General features: G+C 65.7%; 1 protein-coding gene across 1 annotated transcript in view; it reads right to left on the bottom strand.

Moving 5' to 3' along the window:
* The window catches only part of SND1 (staphylococcal nuclease and tudor domain containing 1), a 137,644-nt gene that overhangs the window by 67,658 nt on the left and 44,114 nt on the right, over positions 1-25,872 (bottom strand). Inside the window, 2 exon segments of the mRNA XM_059816483.1 lie at positions 9,299-9,399; positions 23,053-23,142. Coding sequence (XP_059672466.1) covers positions 9,299-9,399; positions 23,053-23,142 — 191 coding nt within the window.

The following is a 25,872-nucleotide window of genomic DNA, read 5'->3' as shown; positions in this document are numbered from 1 at the left end:
GAGCCGATGTTCCCGTGGCTGGTGGGGACTGAGAGCAAACGGGAGGTGCCGGGTGGCCGCAGGGCTTGCGGGAATGCCGCAGTGCCCGGCTGCCTCAGTTTCCCCGCCCCGAGCAGCCACACTGGGACCCCACATGGCTCCAGCACTGGGCACCAGCCATTCCCCCCAGTAAATGCTGCTGCTCCGCTGCAGAGCCCTGCGCTGTCTGCGAGGGAGGATTAGCCTAAGGAGGGGTTCTCTTACCCGCTGCGGTTAGCAGGGGCTGGAACCCCGTCAGGGCACGGGGGATGCCAGGGAGAGCCCCAGGACCTGCCTCCACCCTCGTTACCCCGAGACCCCAAATGGGTCAGGCAGGGTCGGTGGCACCCGGGAGCTCTGCCTTGTGGGGTGATGGGGAGGAGAGAGGCCACCTGCATCCCACCCATGGGGCGAGGGCACCCTCCCTGCACCCTAGTGCGCTCTGCAGTGAGGATGGGGGAGGACAGACCCCACGGGACCCGTTCCCCCAAGGGCCATCGAGCCCCTCCCAACGCACCCACCCAGCCCGGCACGCTGCATCCTGCGCCCCATCCCAGCCGCAAACCTACGCCCCATCCCAGCAACCCACTCCCCATTCCAGCCGCATCCCGCTCCCCATCCCAGTCGCAAACCCGCTCCCCATCCCAGCTGCATCCCGCTCCCCATCCCGGCTGCAAACCTGCTCCCCATCCCAGCCACATCCCACTCCCCATCCCAGTCGCAAACCCGCTCCCCATCCCAGTCGCAAACCCGCTCCCCATCCCAGCCACATCCCACTCCCCATCCCAGCCACATCCCAGCCCCCCATCCCAGCTGCATCCCGCTCCCCACCCCAGCTGCAAACCCACTCCCCATCCCAGCCACATCCCACTCCCCATCCCAGGCACATCCCACTCCCCATCCCAGTCGCAAACCCACTCCCCATCCCAGCCACATCCCGCTCCCCATCCCAGCCACATCCCACTCCCCATCCCAGCCACATCCCAGCCCCCCATCCCAGCTGCATCCCGCTCCCCATCCCAGCTGCATCCCGCTCCCCATCCCGGCTGCATCCCACCCCCCATCCCAGCCGCATCCCGCTCCCCATCCCAGCCATCCATGCCCACCCCTGCCCCATCCCCCAGCGCTTTAATCCCCTCCGCTCGGAGCGGGTAAGCCGCTATTCCTGGCACTGGACTCCAGAAGTATCCAATATGCATGAAATCAAAGTTTCCATCATTTCCAGCGGTCAAAGGGCAGCAAGCATCAAATCCCAGAATACCGGGATTAATGGAGGGATCATTAAAAATCTAATGTTAAACCACCTCCGCAACCGGAGCGCCGGGTGAGCCTGGCATATATCACAGCCTGATTAGGAGGAAACAAATCCCAATTTCAGAGCGGGTTAGCCGAGCCTCCGAACGCAGAGAGCCGTGCCCGCCGTGGGGAGTGCGGCGGAGGCACCGGGCTCTGCCTCTTCATCCACCCCTCGTCCTCCTTGCCGGGGCGGATGGGAGTGTATCGGGGCAACACCGATGGGACCTTATTGCCTCTCTGAACTCTCGTGGGCTGCTCCGTGAGCCTCTCCTGGCATGGGATCAGGCTGGCACGGCGCTCGTGTCCCCCGATACGCCGAGCCCTGCTCCTCGCAGGACGCCAGCTCCTTCTCGGTGCACGCCCAAGCCGCTCGGCTCCGGCACGTGCCGGTGAGATGAGGGAGCTTCTCCTCCTCCCCCGGGTTTGGCACGCCATCGGTGCCTGCTGCCTGCAGTTCCCCGGCAGCCACACAGCACCGGCGAGGCCGTCGTCCCACCGTGGCCATCGTCCCACCGCCCCGGTCTGCACCCAGCGGCAGCGAAACGGCTCGGCGGTTTGCTCTGATCCGGCCAAGGAGCTCGCCCCCAGCGAACGTGCCACAACCGGGCTGGATGCGGCCGAGGCGGAGGCTGGAAGGGTGCTAGGTCTGCATGGCCGCTGCGGCGGGGGGAAAGGGCCGCTCTCAGAAGAGGGGAATGGCTCAGCCTGGTGCCGGCTGCAGCCTGCAACAGCCACCGGTGCTTTGGGGAGAGCCCCGAGGAGGACGGGGAGCTCCCCACAGCCCTTCCCACCCGGCAGCGCTTCAGCCCCATCCACCCAGGACCGTGCCGCCCGCAGCAAGAGAACCGCGGGACGGTGCTTTGCCGGTGCTGAGCACAACGTCCTTCAACCCCTCGGTGCAACCAGGACGCCGGGAGACCCCGCTCCAGCACTGGTTCATGCCATCTCAGCACCGGTGCCCGCAGAAGGCACTTCAGTCCCAAGGGACCCCCAGCGGGACCGGGAGCAAAGCCCCCCGGCGCACCGCAGCGTCCGGCCGCCTCCTGCACCATCCTGCCCGCAGGAGCGACCGCACCGGCGGGGGGAATCTCCTCCCCAGGACTGACCGTATTGCACCGAAGCGGAGGGGGCTCAGGGATGGCAGCGCACGGTTGCACCCCTTAAGGGTGCGAGTGGCTTAACTCCAAGTCCCCGAGCTTGCAGCCACTCCGCTCCCCACCCAGCCGGCTCCCTGCCAGCACCCTGCCAGCACCCTGCCAGCGCCAGGGCATGTGCCGAGCTCCGCCAGCGCTCAGCCAGCCACCGGCAGCCTGGCAAAGCTCATCCTCACGGCCCAGCTCCCGGGGCCGAGGCTGGCGGCCGACACCTCCTCTCCGTAGGAGGGAGCAGCTTGCAAAGCAGCAGCGAAATCTGGTCCCTTTCCAGAGGCTCGGGCTGCAAAAAACCTACCCAGCTCCTGGGCGCCAGCCCAGCTTTACCCTGGCACCGCGGCCCACGCAGGTAGCTCGCTGCGCACATGGCACCGCCGCGAACAGCCAAGTGCTGGCAGCCGGTCCCCGCTCCAGCTCCACGGGACCCCCGGGGGGGTAAACACCCTACACCGGCTCCCGCGGCACGTCTGGCGATGGTGCTGCCCCAGACTCTCGCTCCGGAAAGCCGGGTTGGGTTTTCCCGTGGAGGGGAAAGCATGCGTCCCACGGCTTCTGGCTGCCACTCGTCCCGGGGACGGCGGAGAGCTGGCGGCACGGCCACCGGCATCACCCGGCACCAGCGGCCCCCCAGCCTCCCGCTGACCCCTCTGCTTTGCAAAGGCGTTGACCTCCCCGTCACCCGCACAACACCCCCTCGCCGGGGCCTCTCCCCCGCCGGGCGCCGGGTCCTTTCCTGAGCTCTGCACCAGTGCATGGGAGCACTTCGCAAAGGTCAGGATCATCACCCGGCTTTTCGGGTGGGGAGAGAGACGCGGGGAGGAACGGCAGCCCCCTGCCCACCCCCAGGGCTGCAGCCATCCCTCCATCCCGCCTCTTCTTCCCGGTGCTCGCATGACCCCGTGCCCGTCCTGCACCCTGCAGTGGGTGCCTGTGTCCTGCACCCTGCAGCGGGAGCTTGTCCTGCACCCATGCGGGATCCTCTCCTGCACCTTGCAGAGGGAAACCATCCTGCACCCTGCAGCGGGAGCCTGTGTCCTGCACCCTGCAGTGGGATCGTGTCCTGCACCCTGCAGCAGGAGCCCATCCTGCACCCTGCACCAGGTGCCCGTCCTGCACCCTGCAGCAGGTGCCTGTCCTGCATCCTGCAGCATGAGACTGTGTCCTGCAGCAGCAGCAGAAGCCCATCCTGCACCCTGCACTGGGTGCCTGTGTCCTGCACCCTGCAGCGGGAGCTCGTCCTGCATCCATGCGGGATCCTGTCCTGCATCTTGCAGAGGGAAACCATCCTGCACCCTGCAGCGGGAGCCTGTGTCCTGCACCCTGCAGTGGGAGCCCATCCTGCACCCTGCAGTGGGAGCCCAGCCTGCACCCTTCAGTGTGAGTCTGCGTCCTGCACCCTGCAGCAGGAGCCTGTGCCCTGCACCCTGCAGGGGCAGCCCGTCGTGCACCCTGCAGTGGGATCCTGTCCTGCACCCTGCAGCGGGAGCCCAGCCTGCACCCTGCAGCGGGTGGCTGTCCCCCCATCACATCCTGATGCTCCCTGCCAGCACCGAGACCTCCCACCCGTGGCCGGGGACCTGCGTGGCCAGGATGCTGCGAAACCTCCGAGCACAGGGACAGTGGCGCAGCCGGAACGGGTCGGAGCACCTCGCCCAGCGCCCCGTTCCCTGCGGTGGCATGGAGCGGGACCAGCCCACGCCGCTCACCAGCTTGGGCAGCCCCTGAACCCCAATACGCAGCCAGGGGACGCAGTGCCACCGACCGCATTGAAAAAACCCCAAACCCACCCTCCTGTGCTTTGATCCCAACTCTGAGCAGCTTCCTTGGATGCTCCTACTCCATTCCTGGAAGGGGGAGTGAGAAAGTGTCCCCTTGTCACCCTCCCTGAGCCACCGGAGAGGCTGGATGCTCTGAGAGCAGCTGCTGGAGCTTGCAGAGCCGTGCCGGCATCCCAGCATCACCAACGACAGCCACGAAATCCCGAGCCGTGCCGGCATCCAGCATCGCCAACAACGACAGCCACGAAATCCCGAGCCATGCCGGCATCCAGCATCGCCAACAACGACAGCCATGAAATCCAGAGCCGTGCCGGCATCCAGCATCACCAACACCCCCAGCCACGAAATCCCGAGCCGTGCCGGCATCCAGCATCGCCAACAACGACAGACACGAAATCCCAAGCCGTGCCGGCATCCGGCATCACCAACGACAGCCACGAAATCCCGAGCCGTGCCGGCATCCGGCATCACCAACAACGACAGCCATGAAATCCAGAGCCGTGCCGGCATCCAGCATCGCCAACACCCCCAGCCACGAAATCCAGAGCCGTGCCGGCATCCAGCATCACCAACGACAGCCACGAAATCCCAAGCCGTGCCGGCATCCAGCATCGCCAACACCCCCAGCCCCGAAATCCCGATCCCCTAACAACCCCAGCCACGAAATCCTGCTGCTTAAGTGCAAACCGCCCCCCCCCCAGGGCGGCAATTCCCGGGAAGACCCCAAATCCTTGCCAGGTTCCGAGCTTTTAAAGCTCAGAAATCCCAGCGCTGCTCGCAGGGACTGATCCTGGCAATCCGCTGGGTGCTGGGCACCCAGGGAAGCACGACGGGTGCGCCGTGATGGATGCGGTGCAGCGGGGGCATTGAGGAGGGTTCAGGGGTGAGCGCGACGGCTGCAATGCGACCGCTGCAGCGCACCCGCCGCGGGGCACCCGCTGCAGCGCTCACGCGCTGCAGCGGGTGCCCCGCGGCGGGTGCGCTGCGCCGGCTACGATCCCGCTCCTGCTGCTGGAAAGAGGACAAGGAAGGGGGGAGCATCTGGGGAGAGGAGCTGGAGCTGCTTCCCGGAGGGAAGACGCATCCCCCAGTTAAGCCCAGATTAAAGAATGGGAATATGAAAACGCAGACGAAAAAGCTCTTTGCTGCGGAAAAAAAAAAATCTTATTAGGCCGTGAAATACAGTTTTTGCCACTTAAAGAACGGCGGAGTGAAAAATGGCTATTTGCAATCCCCCACCCCCTCCCCCAAACTCATTTCACAGTCCCCCCCCGTCCCAAAAATCCCAAAAGGACGTTTTTCCGCAGCGTTTTCACCCACCGAAACCTCTCCGGCTCTCGCTGCCTGGCAGAGATCGGCGCTGCCAAAACCAGCCCCGCAGGAGCTCCCCGCCGCCGTGCCCAGAGGCGGCATCACCAAAACTCGCCCTTTGTGCCAAATTAGCCCCAAAACGCCGCATCCCGGCCCTGCTGCCTGCCGGGAAAGTATCCTCCCGCACCGGCATGGATTTATAGCTCAGGGCTGCGCCGGCCCCCAGCTCCGCGCCCGCAGCCCGACCCGCGGAGGCTGATTACGGGGTGCCGGCACGGCACCCCGCTTACAGCCTCGCTGGTGGATCGGGGACAGCATCCCATTCCTGCATCCCAGCGCATTCCCCAGGAGGGAGCCGGGCTCTCGGCAGCCTCCTGGGGAGCACCGAGCCCCACAGCCGGGCACCCCGGGGCTCCCACCGCGCCCCACAGACACAGCACCCGCTGCCCACAAGCTGCTGGATGCTGCCAGGTGCCCGGGGATACTGTGGGATGTGATGGGATGCCGCAGGATACTGTGGGATGCTGCTGGGATGCTGGGGGATGCGATAGGATGCTGTGGGATACTGTGGGATGCTGCTGGATGTCATGGGATGCTGTGGGATGCTGCAGGATGCCATGGGATGCTGCGGGATGCCATGGGATGCTGTGGGATGCTGGGGGATGTGATGGGATGCTGCGGGATGTGATGGGATGCTGCGGGATACTGTGGGATGCTGCTGGATGTCATGGGATGCTGTGGGACGCTGTGGGATGCTGTGGGATGCCATGGGATGCTGCGGGATGCTGCAGGATGCCATGGGACACTGTGGGATGCCATGGGACGCTGCAGGATGCCATGGGATGCTGCGGGATGCCATGGGATGCTGCGGGATGCTGCAGGATGCCATGGATGCTGTAGGATGCCATGGGATGCTGCAGGATGCCATGGGACGCTGTGGGATGCCATGGGATGCTGCAGGATGCCATGGGGTGCTGTGGGATGCCATGGGATACTGTGGGATGCTGCAGGATGCCATGGGATGCTGTGGGATGCCACGGGCTTCCCAAAGAGCAAAGGCTGGTGTGAACCCGGGTCCCTCTGCCACCGCTTTGCGGGTGCCTCCACGTTAATCGTGCCTGGGGTGCACGGACACCCTCCCAACAGCACCCATGGCAGGATGAGCCGTCCCTGTGAGCCCAGACCGGCACAGGAGGTGCCCGCGGGGCTCCCGATATGCCGGCAGCTGCCTTCTCCGCCAGCTATGGCCCCTTCACCCTGTTTTCCGTGTCAGCACGGCTTTGTTGTGACAGCCGAGCACAAACCTCTGACCTTACCTGTGCTCAGCAGGAAAACACGAGCCGGGAGCAGCAGTGCCGGCAGCGGCGGTAAACGCTGACAAGGCACATGGCGCACCAGGCGCCGGCAGAGCGGGGAGGGCTGCGGCACGCAGGCACTGGGCAGAGCCTTGCCAGGCGGCAGCACCGGCATTCCCCAGCCAGGGATCAAGCTGAAAACGTCGGGGAGCTGGAAGGGAGAAGCGCGATGGACCCGGCGAGGGCTGCCGGCGCTGCCAGCTCGGAGCCCGTCTGCGGGAGACACCGAGTCAGGCACCGCAGCCGGGGGTCGGGCAGGGATACGGGCTGGGATACGGGCAGGGATACGGGCCGGGATACGGCAGGTGAAGCTGGGTTTGTGCTCCCCAAGCTTGCAGCGCAGGGGGACGCGTGGCACGGTGTTTGAGCTGGAAGCAGCGGCTGCCTGCACACCAGGCAGGAGAAGCTGCTCCGCTGCCCTCCGCAAACCCATCCCGAGGAGAGCAGATGCCGGGGGACGGGTAACCATCCTCCGCTGCCCACCGCCGAGGGCGGACCCTCTCCTCCCACCACGCTCGGGGAAGGAGAGGTGCCACCCCAGGGCTGCAGCCGATGGCCGGCGTGGCATCCCCCTGCCCACCCCGCCGCCAGCGCGGGCACCGTGGGACGGGGAGGGCTGCGGCAGGACTGCCGGCTGCCTGCGCCAAGGACAACAGCTAGGCAGGAACCGGGGATCTGAAGGCTCCAGAAGCCGGCAGGGGTTAGCCCCCTGCCCGGGCTACCATTAGCCCCCTGCCCGGGCTACCGTTAGCCGCCTGCCCGGGCTGCCCGCCCCAGCGAGAGCGTGCCAAGCGTGCTCAGCCCAGGCGCACAAGCCAGGCTTTCTTCCCCGCTCCATCCCCAGCGCGGCATGGGCTGCGTGGCATGCTCCCTGCTCCCGTGCCTTTGCCAGGGCCGCGGGCAGGCGGGAGCAAGGGGGCTGCCCCACACCGTGCCCCGGAGGCTTGCAGGCCGGAGAGACGCTCCAGCGCTCGCTCAGCTCGCTCCACTGACGCCCGATTACGGCAATGAAGTCAACGCGAGCAGCGGCCCTGCAAATTCACATCAGGTTTCCTCCCGAAACAGGGACGCGACTCGAGAGCTATTTGAAAGCAATTTGCAGCCGGAGACGCTAAGAGCAGACGGCAGCGCTCAGCGAGATGCTCCTGGGATGGGAAATCCTGCCCCACCACCGTGCCGGGCGCGGCACAAGTGCTGCCGGGAGCCTCCCGGGGCCGACAGCACCGCAGCGGCCGGGCACGGGGAGATGCCGGTGGGTTTTGCACCGCACCCTCCCCTCCTTGTGCACTGCCAATGACCCAAGACCTCATCTTCCTACGAACAGCCCCAAAACCGCAACGGCTGGGCTGTCCCTCCCGAAATCCCAGCGACACACACTCAGCTGGAGAATTAGTTCCCCGGGGACGCGGTTGAAGCACCACTGAATAAACCGGGCGGGTTTAAAGCTGGTGCAGGCAGCGCAAGAGAGCAGGGCTGCTGCGCTGGGCTCCACCGCGTCCGGCATCTCCGTCCAGGAAAGCCCTTTAGGCTCCTGTTGCTGCGGTTTCATCCCGGGAGCAGCATCCCAGTGCAGCGAGCAGTGGGCACGGCTGGATGTCCTTTGCTACTGGAGTGGAAATTAAACCCACTTGTGAGATAAGCGTCACCGAAGCTCACTCCACAAGTGCCTTAATTAGACCGGAGCCGGGTGACAGGGAGCTTTCCGGCTTCCCAGGCGGCATGGAGCCACGTCTCCCCGTGCAGGGCAACGCTCCGCAGCTTTCCCAGACCTCGGATTAAAGGGAAGAAAAGCGCAGCGCTGCAGCACTTTGGTTGCTTTCCAAAATAGCTGCTACGGGGAAAAAAAAGAAAGAAACCAAATGGCCTATGACAAATCATCCCCACGCAGCTCCCGGAGCTGCTGCCATCCGGACACACGCCTGGCACGACCACTCCATGGGACCGTGCTGGAGGAGCCCGGCACCGCCGTGTCCCGGGGGAAAGCTGCCAAACCTGCCCCAGGCACGGAAACTGGGCGCAGGGCTGGTGAGGGGGGGCTGCTCTGGCAGAGCCTGCACCGCGTCACGGGGAGGGCGATGTCCCTTGGGAAAGGACAGACATCCCGGGGACGCACAGCAAAGAGACGGTTCCTCCAAAGCAACCCGCCGGCACGGTGCACCCCCAAACTGCCGGAGCTGGGGGCCGCAAGCACAGGAGTTGCAGGTCTGGGGGGCCCCGGGAAGAGCGGGACAGCAGGCTCCCGCTATCCAGCCACCAGCACCACGCAGCCCCATGGCGAGGTCGAGCCACCCTCCGTCCCCGGTGCCCCCACGCTGCACGGCAGAGCCCCGCAAGCCCCGGCAAGCGCCGGGCTGGAGCGCTGTGCCCGGTTCCCCAGGGCCGCACTTACATTCCGCCGATGGAGACGGTGGCACACGTGCGCTCGGAGAAGGCGGGCACGGTCTCGGTAGCGCTGCTGGCCGGTCGGATGTAGTCCACCGTCACGTTCACCTAGGCAAGACAGACGGGCACGGGGTCAGAGCCGGCCAGCCCGGGGGCTCCCCGCACACCCCCATCCTCCCCCTGCCCCAAAACCCCGCTGCCGGCCGGCCAGCCCCGACACCTCCCTGCACCCAGGTAAAGGAGCTGTTCGCCAGCCGGCTGCTGGCACCGACGGTGCTGCCAGCGAAGCAACATCTGATACACCGGCGTGTGAGCCAGGGCCGGGCACGAGAAGCCAGGAGCCTCCCAGGGAGGACAAGCTGCCGCCCCGGGTTCCTGGCACGGGCACTCGTGCTGCCGGGGGTACCCCGGCTCCTGCCAGGCACGCCTGCGAGCTCCCTGCGCGCCGGAGAGCCGCGGCAGGGATCCCGAGCGTGCAGCCAGCCCCGATGCCTCCTGGTTTACGGGTAATCGCATTTTGGCCTCTGGTAGGAGAGCTTGCCTGTACCGGCAGGTAGATGAAAGCACAGCTCCCTGCTAAGCCGTAGCTGTCAGCTGGCATCAGCGTTGCCGGCACCGCGCCGAGCGGGACGTGGAGGCCGGTTTGCAAAACGCTTTGGCGAGGCAGGGAGCAGCCCCGGGCGCCCCGGAAGCCCGGCCGTGCACCCAGCGCGGAGCTCCGCTGTCCCCGGGTGCGCTGTGCCCGCGCCACCGCTGCCGCTCGCCCCGCGTCGCCCGGCTGGCACTCAGCCGTGCCGGGGACGGGCACCGCCATCGCTCCCATCCTCCCGCAGACAGGGGCAGCCGCGGCATTCGTGGACATCAGTTAGCGGGGGTCTACCTTGGGGGGGCAACTTCTGCTGGATAACCGCATCTCCCGCTGCACCGAGCTGGGGAGAAGCTGGCGGCTGCAGAGATGCTGAGGGGTGAGATCCCGGCTCCGGTTCCCGGCACCGCAGCCCGCCGGCATCGCCCCCCCAGCAGCTCTTGGCCATCACCCCCCCCAGCAGCTCCCGGGCATCCCATCCCAGCGCCCATGACATGCATTCAGCATTTCCATCCTGCACCAGGCCTTCGTGGTCCAGCTGGACCCCCGGACCGGAGCAGGGAGCCGTGCTGCCACATCCGCACCCCCCCCTCGCAGCTCTCTCGTCCCGGTGAGCAGGGCTCGGTGACCAGGCCAGCGAAGGTGACGGGACGCTCGTGACAACCCACTGCAGCAGCAAGCGGGGCAGGAGGGCTGGAAAAGCCGTCCCTGTCCCCACCGGAGAGCAGCGGCAGGGGACACCGGGGCAGGGAGCACCGGGGCTGGAAGCATCGGAAGCACCGGCAGCACCGGCACTGGCGCGAACAGCCGCAACTCCCGGCCATGGCTGTGCAATAAACAGCGGGTAAAAAGAAACCGGAGTTAAAGCCCGAGCGCTCGGACACTTAACGCAATCCCACACCTGCGCGCGCCATTTCTATGCCAATCCGACCCAATCCCACCGCCTTGCTTCCCAAGAAGAGCACCTTCCTCACCGCTTTACCGGCACTTCAGCCAGAGGAGGCTGAGGCTGCCCTGGGCTGGGGGACACGGGGGGACACGGGGGTGACATGGGGCTCCCTGGGGAAGTCCTGGTGCTGGGACTTTTTCCAGGGGTGCCGCCACATGGCACCGTGCCCGCGGCTCTCAGCGCCGGCAGCTTGAGTCCAAGGGAGGCAGAGAGGCTTCCCGCTCGGGAGCATCCGTAAACCCTTTCAAACTGTCGGCTCTTCCCGAGCCTCGCTTTTTTCTACGAGCATAAAAATGCAAAAAAGGGACGCTGGCGCGACGGACCCCCGCCGCCAGCTCGCTCCCTCCCACAGCCGCGCTAATCAGGGTTTGCGGCAGCAAAAGAGGGGGCTCCGGCAGGAAAGAGCCAATTAAGGGGAGCGGTTAGAGCAATTCCTCCCAGCGAAACTATTGTCAGAACAACTGTAGGGGAAAAAGAGACAACGGTTACTCCGAGAGGCAGGTTAGGAAATTCAAGCTACTACGGGGCTTTTTAAATGTCATCTGGCTCAACGGCGCGGCACGGCTCCGCTTGGGAATCGCCCTGCTTGGAATTAGGCAACGGGTCCAGCGAAAGGCTGGCGTCGGCTGGCGAGGAGCTCGCCCGCAGCTGGGGCGGGGGACGGGGCACGCGTGACCCCACAGCTCGGGCTGGGATCCCGCATCCTCCTGGAGGAGAGGTCGGGCTGGGGATCACAGCTCAGCCCGCAGCGAGGAAGCGATGCGTTGCGTTGCAAAGCATCACACTGGGTTGCATCGCATTGCGTTGCGTTGTGTTGCATCGTGTTGAATTGTGTTGCGTTGCATTGCACTGCAAAGGGGCGCTTTGCGTTGTATTGCATTGCAAAGTGGTGTGTTGCATTGCGTTGCGTTGCGAAGCGTTGCATTGCAAAGCGTTGATTTGCGTTGCATTGCATTGCAGAGTGTTGCATTGCAAAGCGCCAAGTTGTGTTGCGTTGCATTGCAAAGTGGTGTGTTGCGTTGCAAAGCGTTGCATTGCGAAGTGTTGGTTTGCGTTGCATTGTGTTGCATTGCAAAGTGTTGCATAGTAAAGCATTGATTTGCGTTGCATTGCATTCCGTAGGGTTGCCTTGCAAAGCGTTGCATGGCAAAGTGTCGATTTGTTGCACCGCATTCCATTGTATTGCATTGCAAAGTGTTGCATTGCAAAGTGTTGCATGGCAAAGCGTCGATTTGCGTTGCATTGCATTCCATAGTGTTGCATTGCAAAGCGTTGTGCTGCAAAGCACTCCGTCCCCTGGACAGACGCAGCTGAGGCTCGTTGCGGTGACAAAGCTGGCGCGTCCCCGCCTCCGTGATGCCAGCACCGCTGCATAGGACAAGTCGTAAAAGCAAACCCGCCTCCCCCGGGGCAGGAAGGACCCAAATGGGGCTCCGGGAGCACCGGCAGCAGCAGGACACCAACGGGAGCGGGCTGCAAACCAGGAATTAAAACCTTCCCGTCATTAGCATCTCGGTCCCTGTCCCGCTAAAGCCTCGCAGCCCTGGGGCGAGCTGCTCCCCGCATGTCCCCTCCACGGCTGCCAGCTCGGAGCAATTAAAGGCAGCGAACAGGCAGCAAAGCACACCCGATGCGCGCGTTTTGCTTCCTGCTTTCCCACTCCTCCTGTCCCAGCAAGAAAAGGGACATCCCCGTAGTGCCAACATCCCCAGCGCCCGCTGGCAGCAGCTTCGTGAGCCAGCCCTGGCCAGAGAAGGGACGCACAGGGAGCACGGCGCGATGCCGGCTCGCTGCCCGCAGCCGCGGGCAGGTTTCTTCCCCGGCTCAGGTCCCGGCTGTATTTTGCAGCACGTTGGCGGAGCTATCGGCACCGTTGACCCGGGAAGGCGGCTTGGCGCTGGCAAAGGTGCTCCTGCTCCCACCCGCTTGCTCTCGGAGGGATAACGCTCACCTTGGGCATGTTGTTTTCACCAGTGGAAGATCAACTCCCCAGAGTATCCGCAGCCCCGGCTTGGGCACCCCCTGCACCCCCAGCCCTGGCTCAGGCACCCCCTGCACCTCCTGCACCCCCAGCCCTGGCTTGGGCACCCCCTGCACCTCCTGCACCCCCAGCCCTGTCTTGGGCACCCCCTGCACCTCCTGCACCCCCAGCCCTGCCTTGGGCACCCCCAGCCCTGGCTCGGGCACCCCCTGCACCCCCAGCCCCAGCTCGGGCACCTCCTGCATCTCCTGCACCCCCAGCCCCAGCTTGGGCACCCCTCTCACCCCCAGTCCCAGCTCGGGCACCTCCTGCACCCCCAGCCCTGGCTCAGGCACCTCCTGCACCCCCAGTCTCGGCTTGGGCACCCCCTGCACCTCCTGCCCCGGCTTGGGCACCCCTCTCACCCCCAGTCCCAGCTGGGGCACCCCCTGCACCCCCAGCCCCACCTCGGGCACCCCCAGCCCTGCCTTGGGCACCCCCAGCCCTGGCTCGGGCACCCCCTGCACCCCCAGCCCCACCTTGGGCACCCCCTGCACCCCCAGCCCCAGCTCAGGCACCCCCTGCACCCCCTGCACCCCCAGCCCTGGCTCGGGCACCCCCCACAGCCGTACACCCATGCTCGGGGAGCTGCTGGTCCCAGCCCAGCCCCACCTGACCGTTTTTAGCCGTGACAGACCCGGACCCCCGGCCCAGAAGCACCAGGGCACACCGCGAGCAGCAGCGCCCAGCTCTGGGGCTCCCCTCCGGGCTCCCGCAGCCGCCCCACAGAGCCTCGCTGTGCCCGCGCTGAGCCCGGCTTCACCCATCTGCCACCCGCAGGGACCCAAAGCTGCAGGGAAAGCGCCCCGGGGCACCCCACCGCAGAGCTGGGTCCCCCGACACCGAGCACGAACATAAGGGGCTGTCACTGGCACCCCGCAGACCTGCAGCCCGGTCAATATTTCATGGGGATATAAAAAGCAAAGCGCTTCCCGGGCGCAGAGCGCGACGTGCTGAGCTCTCCGCAGCTGCCAGCACCGCTGAAGGGTTGGGAGGGCAGGGGGTGGCTGGCACCGGGATGGGATGGGATGGGATGGGATGGGATGGGATGGGATGGGATGGGATGGGATGGGATGGGATGGGATGGGGGGTGCCTGGCCGATCGTGCAGGGTCCCCGCCTGGCTCCCCCCATCCCTCCTGCACCCACGGGACCCGCGGCACACTCTCGACCCCAGCCAGTGTCGATGGCGGCTGTCTATCGGCAGGTTTCCAAGGTCAGCTGCAGTCACTGTGAATTAAATCACTCCGCCAGCTCTCCTCCCCGGAGGAGATCCAGCCCCGAGAAGAACGGCACGACAGAGCTTCACATGCCTTTGTGCAGCCAACGCGTTCAATGTCACCCGCCCTGGCTCCCCCGCCGCCAACCAGGGCTGCACCGGACCTGCCAGCGCCTGCTTGCGCTCACCCATCACCGAGGTGCCCGGCACGCCGGTGCGGAGCGAGGGGAATGGGTGGCCAGGGAGCCATGTCCCTGTCCCTGTCCCCACGAGCCCCGTGCCCCGCCACCGGCTCTTGCACGAGGGTGTGCAGGGAGGACACAGCCCCTGGGAAACACGGGGCCATCGGTGCCAAAAACCTGTGCTCACACCCACGGCAGGAGGAGGAACGGTGCCCGGGGCACCGATCGCCACGTCCCCGGCACATGGTGACTGGTACACGGTCCCCCGCGGGCTGTCACCGGCACGTGGTTCCCTGTGACGTGGCCCTCAGCGTGTGGCCCCTGGCATCCTGTCCCCAGCACGTGGTCCCCAGGATGGGGCGCCCAGCGTGCAGCCCCTGGCACATTGTCCCCAGCACGTGGTCCCTGGCACGCCGTCCCCAGCAACACGGTCCCAACGCTGTGGTTGCCGGCACGTGGTCCCCGGCTCGCTGGCCGGGCTGGCGCTCGCAGGCAGGTCTTGGGGAGCATCCTCCCGGCTCAGAGGCAGGAGGGGGGCAGCCAGCTCCCCGTCACGGCCCTGACACACGGCACGAGCTCGCAGGGGAGGTAAAAATAGTCCCTGCGAGTTTGTGACGAAGAAGGGCTGGGAGATCCGCAGGCGTTTCAGACAGTAATTATAGCAGAGCAAGTCTGGTCTGCCACCCACCCCTGCCATATGCACCCACCCTGCGCCCGCCCGCCGCAGCCTGGCCCCCTCCTCCCTGCTGCGCCCCGTGTCCCTGCGGCAGGGGACGGTCCCCTCTGAGCCCCCCCCGGGCCAGGCTGGAATGAGGGGAGCAGGGAGGGATGTCACCCAGCCGCACCGTAACACGCCGCCGCTCCCAGCACCAGCAAGGGCTGTTGGAGGGAGCTGGGGGAGTCCCACAGCCCCCATTTTTGCCTATTTTATTCCTCCTCTCCCCTCCCCGGGCACACACCGGCTGCTCTCCTCCCTGTGGGGTGGGGAAGCGTCCCCAGCGCTGACCCACGGCCGGGCCCACAGCTCGCTCTCCCCTGCCCGGTGGATGCTGACGGGGGGTCCCGAGGCTCGAGCAAAGCTGCAGCCCCCCCAGCCTCCCCGGGAGGGGATGCGCCTGGGCCACCCCTGTCCCGCTCACCCCAGCCTGGCACCGGGACCGGCCTCGGGGTGCTGCCCCGGGGAAGACGCCGTTAGGGGAAAGCTCTGCACGGCGGGGAGGCACCGGCGGACTCCAGATGTGCCATGCTCCGGCGCGCAAGGTGCCGGAGCAGAGCGGTGACGGCTTCTGCTGCAAGTGAAGGAAGAGGTAAAACAAAGCAGCGGGGAAGGTCGGGCTGGACTGCCCTGCGACCCTCCTCCAGCTCTTCCACCCCGATCGCTCACTTGCAGCCCGACCCTTCCTCGCCAACACCCCTCGGCAGGTTCCGAACGATCCCGGAGCAGCCGGCCGCAGCCGGCCAGCCCAAGGCTCGCCCCATCCCAACAGAGCCCAGCGGGACCAACGCTTCCTCTGGGATGCGGTGGGACACTAAACAGATGCCACGTCGTGGCCTCTCAGAGCTGCTGCGATGCCCAGCGGAGCTGCGAATCCCGGCGGGGTGAGGGGATGCGGGAGGCACTCTGGGGGCAAGCAGGACTCCAGGGGGAAAGCTCCAGCGTCACTTTTTCCCTCTGGATTTTCCTTCCCGAGGGCCGTGTGTGCCGGCTCAGCCCAGCCCAGTCCCGCTGCAGGAAGGGTGCTTGGCTGGGAACAGCAAGCACGACCCAGCTCCGCTTGCCTTCGGCTTCACCAAGCTCTCCACGAACCCCTTCCACCTCTCCTCCCCAGAGCCTCCCATCCCGGTCCCTCCTAGGGAGGCGTGTAAAGAGCCCGGGATGCGGTACGGGGAATGCTCCAAGCCACCACGCTGCACAGCGGCCCCCGCGGAGCCTGCAAGAGCCTCAACCGTTGCCGAAAGCGGAGCCTGCAGCGGCCGCAGGGCTCTGCGCTCCCTCCTCCCCGCCGGCTCCGGCAGCAGTGGGGTTACCGAGGCCCCCCCCAGGGTTGCAGCCCCGGGCGGTTGAGCCCAGCCCAGCCAAGCCGAGCCCAGCCGAGCCGAACGAGCAGCCGCAGGGTAGGACTGACCTTGCTGGGACAGGCTCTGCCGGAGCCGCGAATAACTCAGGGCTGCAGCCCGGCAATGGAAGTGCCCGGCAGAGCCATCTGAGGAAGCGTCAGAAGGAGGAAAATAAGATGAACGGAGAGGAAACGGCCCAAAATTTCTGGTGATTAGGCCAGGAACAACCACATTTGCTCTCTTCACCCTCCGCTGCTGCCACAGAGCCATTTCAGGCCGCTGCAGCGCCCGGAGCTGAGCGTGCCGGCAGAATTCTCCCCTCCTGCTCATCTGCATCTGCATGCGCTGCTTATTGCAAGCAGAACACAGTTGGGAGAAGATCTCCCCCAAGTTCGGCGCTGGGGAGCAGCCGGCTCTCCAGAAGGCTTCGAACGGCAAAATCCTCCCCAACTTCACACGCCGGAAAGCAGCGGCGAAGACGCAGCGCGCTCCCGTGAAGCTCGGGAGCCGGCGCCCTGCAAAGCCTCCCCGGCACCGGCGTGCTCCTCGGCATAGGATCCCGGCTCCTGCATGCGACCAGCAAGACCGGCTGCAGCGGTCGCAGCTTCTCCAGGGCCGGGTGCGGTTGTTTGCGGCACCGGCGGCGGTGCCTGCATCCCCGCCGCCGGCACTGGCAGTGGTTGGGGAGCAGTGGCCACCCCTCACCGCGCACTGTCCCCATCCCTCCCGGCTGCGCTGCTCTGCAGAAAGTGGGACCTTCCAAAAAACCCCCAGCTGCGCCCCGACCATCGCCGCATTAGGCGGCTGCTGCCGCACCGTGCCGTGCCGCGCCGCATCGCAAACAAATCCCCAGGCATTAAAAATAAGCTGAAGCTTTGCAGATAAATGGGCGCAGGCGTTGGTGCACCCCTCTGCCCGGGAGGGTACCCCCCGCCAACCCAGGGACTGGCTACGGCACACACCGGTGAAGCCGCGCACCACCGGTCCTTGTGCCGCGGGAGCACCAGCCTGGACCCGGGAGCCCCTTTGCTGCGGCAGGAGCAGGGTGCGGGCGCCCGCGGTGCTGGGCTTCGGGGCTGGGGCAGGGGGATCGGGCAGCATCGCCGGGTACGCACGTCTCACCGGGGCTGGCCGAACGGGTGAACTTGTCCCCAGGGCCAGAGGCAAAAAATAAAGGATCAGGAGCACGTCGCGGCTTTGGGGGTTCGCCCCGGCCCCGCACAAGCCTCCGCTCGCAGCCGCGCGGTTGATGGGGTGCAGGGGGTTGAGAAACGGGCACCCCCAGCTCCAGCCCCGCAGCGGGGGGGCTGCTGCCCACCTTTGCCCGCCGAAGCTGCCCTCCTGCCCAGGCCCCACTGCAGGGCAGGTAACGGGGTTCACCCCCCCGAATCGCCGCCTCTCGGCATCCCCAGGGACCTTCCCGGGTCCCCACCCGCTCCCCGGCACCCGGGCTGGAGGCACCCAACACCAGCACGCTGCGGAAGGGATGGGTTTGGTGGCACCGGGGACCCCGGTGCACCACAGAGCCCCACGTCCATAGGGCAGCAGCCCGTCGGGCACCCATGGGTGCTCGGGCACCCCAGGGAGAGCCGCTCCTCTGCCCTCCGCCGGCTGCAGAGCAGCCCGTAAGTGAGGGACCGAATCGCTTCCGTGCAGAGGGGCTATTTTTCCCTGAGTTATCTCGTGCCATCGCCCTCCATCCGGATGATTAATCCCCCCCGGCTAATTAGAGGAAAGGGCCAAGAGCACCCATTTAGGTTCGATTCAATTGCCTGCACGACGGCATAATTAAAAAAAGCTGCTTAACAGCGGTGCATGCCCGGCGCTGAAATCGATGGGCAGCGTCTGTGCGGAGGGAGCCATCCCCGCCTCAATGCGCACCAGAGATTTATTCCACCGCGGGTGACAAATCCATACCGGGGCCACGGCAGCCGAACGCCGGCGGGTGCTGCAGCGGGGCCGGGGCAGCCGGTTCATCCCACGCCACCGGGAAAATTCCACAGTGCCGGGTCACCCCTGCGGCTGCCGGGAGGGCGCAGGAGCCGCGGTGGCTCTTGCACCGGGCGCGTGCCACGGCATGGGGAGCCAGCACCGGCGTGGTGAAAGCCGGTGGAAGAGTCAAAAAACCCAAATCAGGTCTCTTAAAAGGGAGAAGCAACGTGCCATAAAAATCCCAGCTTTACAAACTTCACGCTGCTTTGATGAAAGGGCAAGAGAGGAAATATATTATATTCCATCTCTCTCCGGGGCCCTGGGAATTCAGATGCGGCTCCCCGCAGCCCGGCTCCTCTCCTAACGTGATAAGCGCTGCGTGAACCGAAGCGAAGGGGCGGCCGCAGGCAACGGCCGCGGCCGTGGGGATATTTCTTCCTCCTCTCCCTTCGGTGCTTTCTCCGGAGGGAGGGGGGACAGAGGGAATTATTTCTGGAAGCAATCGCAGCGGTTTATTTTTACTGCCGGCGCCCGGGGGAAGCTGTCGCGCTGCCCCTGCGTTTCGGCAGGACAGGCAGCCGGCGGGCAGCTCCGTGCCGCAGCAGGGGGAGGCGGTAAGATTTATTAATTTCCAATTAATTTCATTTGCCTGGAGCTGGTAGGGGCGGTGATGACCCCCAAACCGGAGAGGAGAAGGGATCATGGGATCTCACGGGATCCCGTCGTGCCAAGATGGTGCTTTTGAGGTTGCCAGACCCCAAACATGGGTTCTGCTGCCTTCACAGCGCTCCTGCCTGCACCGGATGGCACGCTGCCCGCGCTGGACAGCACGCTGCCTGCGGCACAGCCGGAACACACGCACCGGGAGGTGTCAGGACGAGGACAGGAGGGCAGCTGAGGACAGACGGCTCGCTGCAGCCGGAGGACTTTTGTCCTTGCTGGCGGAACGCATTCCCCCCATGCCGGGGCTGCCCTCCTGCAGCACCGGGCACGGGCAGGCGACGGCCCCGGCAGAGCCCCAGCCGAGCCAGGGCAGTCGGGGTTGCCGATGCCTCGCGAGCCCGTGCACCAGCAGCTCCCACCTCACACTTAGCATCTTACATACGCGCGTGCAAAGCCTGGCAGGTCCCTGCCCCAGCACCCACCGCCCCGGAGCGAGGGACGGCTCGTTCCGATCCTGCTCCGTGTCCGTGTACTAAAGCCAACCTGCTCTGGGATGGCAAAGGGACCGCGCTGCCCGGCGGGGCGCAGGGGACAGCTACGGGGGTGTGAACGGTCACCCCGCGGGGGGTGGCCGGGCTGCTGGGAGCAGGTCCCCGTCCCTGGAGTGGGTGCCGCTTGCCTTGGGGTGGGGTGGGATGGGGCGGGGTGGGATGGGGTGGGATGGGGGGGTCCACCCAGCTCCAACAATTCCTAAAGTGCAGCTCCCTCTAGTGTCACAGCAGCCCTCCAGAGCTGCCAGCGGGCACCCACGGGGCAAGGTCACCACTGTGCAAGGGCAGCACCCACGAGGAGGGTCCCCAGGGTGCAGGGACAGCGCCCACGAGGAGGGTCCCCATGGCACAGGGACAGCACCCACAAGGAGGGTCCCCACGGCACAGGGACAGCACCCATGGGGCAAGGTCACTGCTGTGCAAGGACATCACCCACGAGGAGGGTCCCCAGGGTGCAAGGACAGCACCCATGAGGAGGGTCCCCACCGTGTAGGGACAGCACCCACAAGGAGGGTCCCCACGGCGCAGGGACAGCACCCACGAGACAAGGTCACTGCTGTGCGAGGACATCACCCACGAGGAGGGTCCCCAGGGTGCAGGGACAGCACCCACGAGGAGGGTCCCCACGGCGCAGGGACAGCACCCACAAGGCAAGGTCACTGCTGTGCGAGGACATCACCCACAAGGAGGGTCCCCAGGGTGCAAGGACAGCACCCACGAGGAGGGTCCCCACTGTGTAGGGACAGCACCCACAAGCAGGGTCCCCACGGCACAGGGACAGCACCCACGAGGCAAGGTCACCGCTGTGCCAGGACATCACCCACGAGGAGGGTCCCCATGGCGCAGGGACAGCACCCACAAGACAAGCCCTAAGCCACCTCCCGGCAGGCAGCCGCGGGGCGCAGGCAGCGAGCACGGCACGGCCAAGCCCGACAGACAGGCCGGTGCTTGCGGCCGAGGAGGTGGCTGATGAAGCACCGGCAGCGAGACCAAAAACTCATCCTGGCCTAATTATTCCTAATATTCAATTCATCAGTCTTGAAGGGGATGATCGCGTTCCGCCGGAGCGGCTGCCAGCGGCGATCCCTCCCAGGGCTTGTCACGCCATCAAGCCGTGCCAGCTCTTCCCAGGCAAACAAAAGGCAGCGGGAAGGCAGGAGGCAGCTCCAAGCCGGGCAGGGGAACCCCGGCCCCGGCGCACAGGCTGGGGCGGGCGCTGGGGGTGCGCAGGGCAGACCCCAAACCTCAAGTCCCCTGCGATGGGGAGGGTCCCCACAACCACCGCTCCGCGGGGACACGCCAGCACGGCCGCAGCCGCTCGGCACCCGTCACCCACCATGCCCATGCAGGAGAGGGGAGGAGAAGGGGGCCAGAAGGTGCTCAGCGGTGGGGCAGCAGCTCAAGGGGTCAGGGCAGCCCCCGGGGACTGGCAGCCGGGGATGCCAAGCGCGACGCCGGAGCAGTCGGCACCGCTCTGACTGCCAGACCTGCCCAAGGATCCGGGAGATCCAGATCTCCGGAGGATCCAGGAGATCAGCCGACCCTGGGGTTCTGCAGGCAGGGACGCCCTTCGGAGGGTGGCAGGGCTCCCTGGAACAGGCAGGGCTCCCTGGGGCGGGCAGGGGTCCCCCAGGGCAGGCAGGGGCCCCCCGGGGCACCCCTCCAAACACGCACGGAGCTGGAGCCGTGCCGACGCCGCGGGCAGCGCTGCGCATGGGTGCCAGCCCACCCCGTTTGATCTCCCCGCAAGCAGACAGCTCTCAGAAGTCGCTAGCTCCCTGCCGGGGTGGGCTTTAAAAGTATATTAAAAAAGGGGGTGGGAAAAGAGGGATTTTGCCGCAAAGATTGATGCCGACAGCGAGCCGAGAGAAGGCAAGGGCGAGCCACCCCGTGCAAGGCTGTCATTTCAAATCAGAACGCGCCGCCAAGCTCGAGGGACTGTTTTGATCATTAACGGAAAGGATTTTTTCATCGCTTTCCTCAATCAAATTAATCTGAAGTGAAAAACGTGGAGCTGACAAAGGAAATATTTATAAAGCAAACGAGGCAAGATCAAAGGCAAGCGGGCGCCCAGCTCCCAAGGCTACCGAAACGGCGAAGGCAGGAGCCCGGCGCGCGCCGCGCAGCCCCAGCAGCGCGCTGCAAGGTTACGGGGAGCCTGAAAGAGGGAAGCTGGCGGCACTCGCAGCCAAACGGCTTTCTGCTTCTATTTCTGGGGGTCACTGGCTCCTGACCAGCCACTTCGGGCACGGGGACGGCGGCAGCTGGCTGCTCTCCCGCTTCCCTCCTCCTGCTGCTGACAGCGATCCAACGGCAGCGGAGCAGCGAGGCTGCGCCACTGCCTGCTCCTGCCTCTCCCTCCGGATGGCCTGATCCTGCTGCCCACCCCTCCGGGTGCACTGAGCGTGATGCCTGACGCCACAGCACCGTGCTGGGGGTCCGGGGAGGAAGGCAGGACCCTCATCCTCCTCCCCGGCACGGCAGCCCGCGCCGCCCGGATGCGGTCGGGGGGACACGGGGGACGCAGAGAGCAGCCACCGGCCTCGGGGACAGCCGGGGACTGGAGCTGCCCCGCATGGGGACGGCTCCCCCAGCACCTCGGGGCTGAGCGCGGGGGACGCAGGACCGGCGCAGGCAGCACCACGAGCTCCGGGGGCCGTGGCAGGGCTGGCCCCGTCCCCAGCCACCGCGGGGACCCGGTGACCAAAGCCAGGGGCTTCGGCCAGGCGTTGCCCTCGGCTCCTGGCTGCGAGCGTGCAAGGGTGAATGCAAACAGGTTTGGGGAGAAAAAGGGTGGTTTGGAGCAACAGCCAAGCATGGCAGGGTGGGAAAGAGCAAACCCCGCTCTGCCGCACCACAGAGCAATGGCGGCTGGAGGAAAACCGGCGCCGGTAACCCCCAGGGTGGCTGACCGCGCTCGGACTGGGACCATGCCGAGGTGCAGCCCGGCACGGAGCCAGGACCCTCCCAGAAACGAGTGGGTTTCCATGTCAGAGACCGGAGCTCTCTTCACAAGTCCCAGCAAGATCCTCGTAGCCACTTTGGACTAGGAGAAGTGACAGACTTCCCGTTAGAAAAGTCTCGCAAGCTGCTATTTTTTCCCTTCTCTTTTTTTTTTTTTTTAAATATATAAACAGGGCTCTGAAATGGAAAGATGCAATTAGGCATGGAAATAGTCCTCAATGAGCAGCAGCGAGCAGCCTCGCTATGAAGGAAATTGATTTTATTTGACCATTTTATGAGGGTTTGAAAATTGCATCCTGAGCATGTGCTTCAGTAGTTAAGTGCACATTATATTCTTCATTCCCCTGAATTGCTCTAAACCAGTCTAGAAAAATACGCCAGGGAAACAAAGGGAAATATAAAGCCAGGCAGGTACACAGCATTCCTGGGAAACGGGTGCAGCTGAAAGCAAGACCGCAACCCCTCGGGGGGGCCACCTCAAAGGGTGCTCCAGCTTTGCCTGCACCCCACAATCCCCGGTGGAGAGCGCCCGGCTCACCCGTAAGGACTCACGCGGCAACACCGGCACGGGCAGCGCTGGCTCCCGGCCCCTCCTTAGCACCCGCCCGCGCCCGGGATGAGCCCCGGCCCCTCCGTACCTTCTTCCCGATGAGCTTCTTGCGCAGGAACTCCCGGGCCTCGAACATGTAGGGAATGTCGTAGAGGGGCCTCAGCTTCCTGTTCTTGTCCTGCAGCGGGGGCAGAGAGCGGGGACAGGTCAGGGGAGCCCCCCAAAACCACCCTGTGATAAGCGTCCCCGCAGCGAGGCTGCCCGCACCCCGCTCCAGAGCGGACACCCCAAAGCTGGTGCACCCAGCACCCCCCACCCACTGCCATGGGTGCCCTCCTGCTCCTGCACCCCAGGGTGGGCTCCCCGAGCATCGCCGCAGCCCCGGCTCTGCCGAAACCCCGAGGGGAGCCCCTGACCGACACGAGCATCCTCCCGCGAGGACGTGCCAGCGGTCACCTCGCGGTGCCAGGCCAAGCGTCTCCTCCGAGTTTAAGTGACTGCTCTATACGGGGAAGGGATGGAGGGGCATTTTGGGGGGGGGGGAGATGGCCAGGGTCCCCCCAACGAGCCAACCACCCCCACCGAGCCCCCCGGCCCCGCTCACCCCGTGCCAGGCAGCTCAGCGCTGCCGGGGAATCTCCGCTCGCAGAGGGAAGCATCAAAGGTCTCGCCTCCCCAAAACGCCGCGCACAGCACCCCCTCCCCGTGCCCACCGCCCGCCGGAGGGGAAAATAAAGCTCAGAACGGTCTGTAACTGAGAGAGCTGTGGAAGCCGGGCACAGGGGCTCTGCTCAAGCGGGGTCCTGCGCAGAAGTTGCTCGTTAGATGAGCTCGTTATCAGCCGGTGATTAACAGCACCCGCAGGATGAGGTGCCCGGGAAAGGGAACCAGAGGGCACCTGGCCGCTCGCTGCCCGTCAGCTGCTGGGGGCCTCTCACGGCGAGAAAACCCCTTCAAGGGCTGAGCAAAAGGGGAGTTTTCCAGCAGAAATGGCAGCGGGGATTTGGGAACGACAAGGGGCTGAGGAAGGGCTTGAGCCGCACGGCACGGCACGGCACGGCACAGCACGGCTGCACCCGCATGAGCTTTGCTGCAGATCTCTCGGAGCAGGATTGGCAGCAGTGAGCCTGGTGAGCTATATAAAGTAATATATAAGATATACAAGATAAACCATATAAGACATGCGGCGCTGCCCACCCTCTGCCTCCGGGAGCCCCCAGCGCCCCGCAGCATCCCGATGAGCTCCCTGGCACGGCACGGCAGTGCATCGCCCAACGGCACAGGCAGGGGGTCATGTCCGAGCCAGAAAAGAGCTGGAGTGGGGTGTGAAGCTGGCAATGCCCCCCCGGGAGTGCCAGCGGCAGGAACAGAGCCCCCCAAGCCCTGGCTTTGCCTGGGGGTCCTGGCAGGGCTCCCTCCCGGCAGGTCACCGTCCCCGAGCGCAGCCGAAGCACATGCCTTGCAAGAACACGGGGCAGGCGTGCAGCGGCGTCCCTGGTCACCCGCCCCGGGATGAGGCTTTGGGGACTGCACAATTCTGACGCCAGAGAGTGTGTCTTCGAAGCCACCACCCCCAAGGGTCCCCCGCGACCTGTGCCACCACCGCCCCTGGGCGCAGCACGTGGCATGATGGCACAATGGACCCGGCTTTGAAAGCGATACCACGGGGCTGCCGCTGCCCAGCACCGTCCCCGGAGGGAGCGACGCAGCTTTCCCCGGCAGATTCTGCTCCCTCACTGGTGGTGTGCCGCGCTTCGGACACGCTTTGCCGTTGGCTGCACCGGCACTGTTATGGTTACGGTGTCTTTGGGCCCTGCCAGCATGGAGGGGAGGAAGAAGGGAGGAGAACCCAACGCAACCCAACCCAACTCAACGCAACCCAACCCAACCCTGGGAGCTCCCCAGCCCACGCCGGTGGAGGACGGCCCTTGGCACATCGCTCTGCTCTCCGGCACGGCGCCGTGGGGCGTGGCCCCCCCCACTCCCCGCCGGGCTGTGAAGGGGAGGAATGCACCGAAAAGAGGGAGATAAGGCAAAAGCAGCAGGAAATGAAGGAGAGAAATCAGATGGGAGAGGGAGCGAGCGGACAAAGACACGCCGGCACTCGTGCTCCGCATTCTTCCCTAATGAATGAGGCTTTGATAGAGTTTATTATGTCCTCGACGCCGTTCCCAGGCTGCTCCTTGGAGCCATTCCTGCATCGCTGCTTGCTCAGCGCCGCAGACCCTGCCAGCGCCGGCGCGGGTGACGGGAATGGGCCGGATCCCGCGAGGGCATCCCCACCCGCGGCAGCTAGCGGGTGCTGCACCCAGCGCCAAACCCGTCCCCAGAGGAGGCTCCTGCTCCCTGCAGCGGCTGAAAACCCCTTTGCAGGCAGGGCGAGGGCAGGTCCCAAGCCTGGCAGGGTGTGGCATCGGCGGAGATGGGATTTCTTCTGGAAAGGAGCTTTTACGCTCGCCGGGGCTCAGCCCGGTATCACTCGTGGCACAGAAAAGCTTCCGGGCACCTAATGAGATGGGGCTTGATGGGGTCGGCATGGAGCTGTGGCGAGCAGCACGGGATGCGGTGCCAGCTAGCCGGCCCCGAAGACGGTTTTCCGGCAGGGAGAGAGCATTCTCCTCGCCCCGTATAAAACAAAGCCGCGGCTGAGTGCGTGGGGACCGCGCAGCTGGTGGGTGGCCCGAGGGAAGCGCCGGCACAGGGGGTCAGGGAGCGTGCTGCTGCTGTAGGAAACGCCGGTGCTGTTGCCAGCCCTGTCTCAACCCCGCGGTTGAGCCGGCTCTTCTCGGCACACCGCAGGACGATGCATTATTCACGCCACTCCCCTCCCCGGCGAGGTGCGCGGGGATGGAGGCGTCTCCATTATTTAGCCGGTGCCAGAAAAATTTCCGGCCCCGCGCCAGAGCTG

This window comes from Gavia stellata, chromosome 4 (genome assembly GCF_030936135.1).
Source record: "Gavia stellata isolate bGavSte3 chromosome 4, bGavSte3.hap2, whole genome shotgun sequence".
Classification (NCBI taxonomy): Eukaryota; Metazoa; Chordata; class Aves; order Gaviiformes; family Gaviidae; genus Gavia; species Gavia stellata.
Note: the sequence above shows the minus strand (reverse complement) of the source record. Positions and strands in the feature narration are given on the sequence as shown.